At 44.7% G+C, this 5,619-nt stretch overlaps 1 protein-coding gene across 1 annotated transcript; it reads left to right on the plus strand.

Moving 5' to 3' along the window:
- Positions 1-2,540: 2,540 nt before the first annotated feature.
- On the plus strand, positions 2,541-4,775 carry LOC120987122 (E3 SUMO-protein ligase KIAA1586-like). The gene has a single exon (XM_040415747.1). The coding sequence runs from the start codon at positions 2,541-2,543 to the stop codon at positions 4,773-4,775; it is 2,235 nt and encodes a 744-aa protein (XP_040271681.1).
- Positions 4,776-5,619: the final 844 nt, after the last annotated feature.

Raw genomic sequence — 5,619 nt, forward strand, 5'->3', positions numbered from 1 at the left:
GGACAGATGAGACCAAGATCAACTTCTACCAGAGTGATGGGAAGAGAAGAGTATGGAGAAGGAAAGGAACTGCTCATGATCCTAAGCATACCACCTCATCAGTAAAGCATGGTGGTGGTAGTGTCATGGCGTGGGCATGTATGGCTGCCAATGGAACTGGTTCTCTTGTATTTATTGGTGATGTGACTGCTGACAAAAGCGGCAGGATGAATTCTGAAGTGTTTCGGGCAATATTATCTGCTCATATTCAGCCAAATGCTTCAGAACTCATTGGATGGCGCTTGTTCGTTTCATTTCAAATCCATTGTGGTGGTGTATAGAGCAAAAAATGCTAGAATTGTGTCGATGTCCCAATATTTATGAACCTGACTGTAGGTCATTTTCTGATGACACATTTCCTTTAAACAACACAAATCACATCACAGAAGTATTAAAGAAACCTCTAACCTATTCTTTGAAGGCTTACTAACCTTAAAAAAAACATTCAATGTGTTGTGGAGTCATAATCAAAAGTTGTCTATCGTACGCTGTCTCCTCACTGCACAAGTCTAGAAGTCTTTGGGCCTGTCCTCAGCAGCAGGACCCATCAACCCACCCTAATTAACCATAACTTGCCTACAGATAAAATTTACGATACTCTTACTGTCTCAAAGTTGTGTGGATCATCTGCTATGGAACGCGGTTATGGACACGACTCATTGGAAATCCTACATTCACCAATGTCATGGCCTTCATTCTAAATACTGGATTTCTGCTTTGGTCTATGGATGAGTGCATCACTTTCCCAACTGACAGCCGGAGAGCTGTTGTTGATGGGACTAGGGATGAGCGAATCAACTTCGGATGAAACATTCAAAGTCGATTCTCATAAAACGTAGTTCTAATACTGTACAGAGCAGGAGCTCCGTACAGTATTAGAATGTATTGGCTCTGATGAGTCAAAGCTATTGTACTGTAAAAAAAAATTCCTGGACTCTGGTTCGGTTACAAGGTACCACTTTGGCTCATCGGGGTCAATACATTCTAATACTATATTAGAACGAAGTTTTATGTGAATCGACTTCGGATGTTTCATCCAAAGTCAATTCACTCATCCCTAGATGGGACCAGAACTCTTTGTCTTTATGGCGCATGCATGGATGAGGTGGATTCAAGAGTTTGCACATGCGCCAGGGAGACAAATAGTTCTGGTCCCATCCACAGGATTGCGAAAGTTATATACTCATCCTTATACCTGACAAGAAACCTGGCATTCTGATGGATGTGACATTGGCGGATGTAGAATTACCAAAGAAAGGCATGTGAATGGGTTCTAAAGTGTCTGATCTACACAACTGCGAGACAGTAAGTATATTGGAAACTCTCTTCTGCATGCAAGTTATGATAATTAAAAAAAAGTTCAAAACTAAAACATATAACCAGTGCTTGAAGTGGGCCGGAACGCGGCGGTACTCAGTACCGCCACTTCCAAAAATTGCCCTGGAGAGTACCAGCACCTCTCCGTGCGCCCAGTACGTGGGTTTCCGGTACCGGAGCGCAGCGGAGAGCTGGCAGTATCTCCTCCCTAATGTCGTTGGCTGGGCAGCTAGTGGAGGGGGGCGGGTCGTTGCAGAGTACGGCTCAGGCTGGCGCAGGCAGGGAGTTGACCTCACGTTAGGTGACGTCAACTCCTTCCCGCGCGCCTGTGAGGAGCGATCAGTGCGGCGACCAGTGACTGGTCCTCCTTGGAGTCAGGAGTCGGACGGTGCAGCAAAGAACATCGACTTTGCTTTGGAATCCAACTTCTGAAGAGTACTGGTGAGTGACAGGCACCCCCCCTCCCCCCACACACATTAGTTCCTCTCTGTACCAGTACCCCCCCCCCCTGGCAGGGGGGTACTGGTACAGAGAGGAATTAATGTGTGTGATGAGGGGGGGGGGGGGTCTGATGTGCAGGGGGGTACTGGTACAGAGAGGAACGAATGTGCGGTGGTGGGGGGGGGGGGTACTGGTACATAGAGGAACTAATATATATGTGTCTGATGGGTGGGTCTGATGTGTAGGGGGCCCCTGCACATCAGACCCCCCCATCACACACATATATATTAGTTCCTCTATGTACCAGGACCCCCCCCCCCCACCACCGCACATTCGTTCCTCTCTGTACCAGTACCCCCCTGCACATCAGACCCCCCCCCCCTCATCACACACATTAGTTCCTCTCTTTACCAGTACCCCCCCCCCCCCACCACCACCACACATTAGTGCCTCTCTGTACCAGTACCCCTCTGCACATCAGACCCCCCATCACACACATATATATTAGTTCCTCTATGTACCAGTACCCCCCCCCCCCCCACCACCGCACATTCGTTCCTCTCTGAACCAGTACCCCCCTGCACATCAGACCCCCCCCCTCATCACACACACACACACATTAATTCCTCTCTGTACCAGTACCCCCCTGGCCATAGAAAGTATATGTACATGATCAGGATGAGATACTGAGCAACATGTAACAGTTTAGTTTTTTTTGGGTGATCTGACAGGTACGCTTTAAGATGCTCTCCTGGCTTATAAGTAGCAAAAGAACAAGGTCAGAATCAGAGGACTCGCTGGCTGACCCCCCACCAAACCAGAATATCGCTGCAGGTCAGAGTCAGACACAAGCTAATGAAAGCAGCACTTGTGCCGCGGTCGATCAGGTTCTCACAAGTGACGTAGAGGACGAGAGTGACATCACTTCTACCGATGACAACAGCCGCATTGCCGAGCATGAGTGGCCAGAATGTTGGTCCCAAGCACAAGTACAGTATTTCTCCACAAATTACAAGTGGCTGCTAAGCAAAAATCGAAAGTTGGGCTGTAGTGTGTGTAGTCAAGTTTGTGCTCGTGTAGACATGCAGCAAGGGCAGAGAGTGTCGCAGGAGTGGAGTGGGTACTTAATCTCGTCTTATGGAAGGGACAAGGCTGCACAACAAAGCTCACTACGAAAGAAAATTAAAGAGCACAGAGACTCAATTTATCACAAGAAAGCAGTTGAAATAAAAGAGAAGGCAACACAAAATACAATGCAAAAACACATTGAAGATATGAGAAAGGCTGAATACGCCTCAACTTGCAATGTGTTTAGAACAGCTTATAAGATTGGCAAGCATGGGCGTCCCTTTACAGACATGCCAATAGATGTCCAGTTGCAAGTCTTAAATGGTGTCAAGATGGGCAGAGTTTTACACTCTAATAACTCGTGTGCAAATATACTGGATCACATTGCAGCTGAAATGAAAAAGAAGGTAGTCAATGACATAGTGATGAATGAAAGAAAACTGTGTGTGCTCATTGATGAATCGACTACAATAAGTGGAAAGTCTGTCCTTGTCGTGTGCCTGCGATCAGCTATTTCCAATGAACAGCCAGACACAGTATTTTTTGAACTCATTGAGCTGCAGGGGACCACAGCAAATGACATCACTGAAGCACTGTTAGAATGTCTTCATAATAATGGCTTTGACCCTCACTACCTACAGGAACATTTGTTGGCATTTGCTTGTGATGGAGCCTCAGTGATGCTTGGGAGGAAAGCAGGAGTTGCTGCGCAGCTTTGTTCCAAATTCCCTTACCTGTTTGTCTGGCATTGTTCCAATCACAGACTGGAACTGGCAGTTTGTGATGTTTTGAAGGAGGTTGGAGGAATCAACCACTTTAAAATATTTTTAGATCAGCTTTACTCCCTCTACCATGCATCCCCAAAAAACCAAAGGGAGTTAACAGAGAGTGCTCACAGTGTTGGACAGCGTCTCCTTGTGATAGGCCGTGTTTTATCAGTGCGTTGGGTTGCTTCAAGTGAGAGAACGGTGAAAGCAGTATGGGAGAACTACCCAGCTTTGCAGGTACACTTTACAAGTGCTGCTGCTGATACCAGCAGGGACTCAAGAGAGAGAGCAAAATACAAAGGACTCAATGATGTTCTCACTACTGTTTCTTTTGTGGTCAATCTTGGCATCATGTATGACGCTCTCACAGAACTCAGTGACCTCTCAAGAATGCTCCAGAGACGTGACATGACTTTGGATCAAGCCGACAGGCAGCTGGACCGACAGATCCGGGTGTTTGAGTCAATGGTATCCACACCTGGTCCCTACACACAAATTGCCATTGAGGCTGAAAATAAGAAAATCTTCAGAAATGTATGCCTGCATGAAAATGAGAGGGTTATAAAAATCAACCCTGGGCAATTTTTCCGTAGCCTGGCTGAAAATGTTAAGTGCAGGATGACTCCAACAACTTCCTCACATGTCAGTAGAACCTCATCTGAAAAGACAGACAGTCACCTCCTCTCAGACATCAAGGTCCTCCAGTCTGACTCCTGGCCTGCATCTCTTGAGATTCAATATGGTGATGCCGCGGTCAGACGTTTATGTCAGAGATTCAGAGTTGGGGAGAGGAAAAGTGTCCAAGGATTTAGGGAGTATAAAGACCTTAAAGCTTCCAAGACACCAGAAGACCTGAAGCCTCTTCTTAAAGCTGTCCACACCATTGCAGTATCAACAAGTGAATGCGAGCGAGCTTTCAGCTCAATGAATGATACTTTGACAGATAAAAGAAACTCTCTCGACATCAAAAGGCTTTCAAATCTGATCTTCCTGAAATGCAACGGACCACCCTTGGATCAGTTTAATGCACAAACATATGTGCAGACATGGCTGGCAAAAGGGAGGAGAAGTGCAGCCTTCACAAACTGCGAAGCCAAAAGTGCAAGGAAAGTGGAGCCCAAAACGTGCTGGAGCCTTTTCTAGGTAAAATGATTTGTACAATATTTTTCATTTTTCATTTGATGTACTGTGATTGTATTGAATCTGCTTTTGTATATTTTTCAGGGGTAAAGAAATTAACCTTCATCTTCAAGACTCAGGTTTATGTTTTACTGTTTACTGTTTACTGTTCTATGGTTAGTATGTTATTATAATTTTTATAAATTATTTTATGTACATTTTGTACAACATTTTGTTCAATACCCTTTTGCACATTTTATTTATGTTCAGTAGCTCTTTCTACAGTAGCTCTTTTTCAGGGTACTTTCTAAGGGTATTTTCATGCTCAGTATTGGGGGGGGGAGCACCGGCGCCTAATAGAGTACCGGCACCTCTTTTGGCCCACTTAAAGCACTGCATATAACCAATGCAGTAATGTATATAAGGATAGGAGCAAACCAGGACCTGCTCATAAAATAGACCAGGATCGCTAATAAATGAGACAAAAATGGTTATATCGAATATACCGCCACAAGATATTTGCCAGACAATTACTGGAATGTATATGACACTATGCCCACAATATAATATCCAACATAGCTAAGCGCACATAAAATGGCATCATGTTGCACACAGTACTGTATATGCATAAAAAAGAGGACATCAAATGTGAATGAAAAAAGTACATCAGCTGTTACTAAATTACTTCACATTTGAGTTAGGTGAAAGATATAAGTTTCCGACATTCACATAAGTGACTCTATATTAGCCAGAGGGACAGTGCTGCTTATGACATACATACTCCTCATGCGATCTTGATCTTAATCCTAGTGGGAGGAACAATGTGGTCAATACATATAGTTCAAATATTAAAGGGAACCTGTCACCA

Source organism: Bufo bufo, chromosome 1, assembly GCF_905171765.1.
Source record: "Bufo bufo chromosome 1, aBufBuf1.1, whole genome shotgun sequence".
Taxonomy (NCBI): Eukaryota; Metazoa; Chordata; class Amphibia; order Anura; family Bufonidae; genus Bufo; species Bufo bufo.

What these genes read in the sequence shown, in the direction of transcription:
- LOC120987122 (XM_040415747.1), top strand. Translation starts at nt 2,541, where the DNA reads ATGCTCTCCTGGCTTATAAGTAGCAAAAGAACAAGGTCAGAATCAGAG.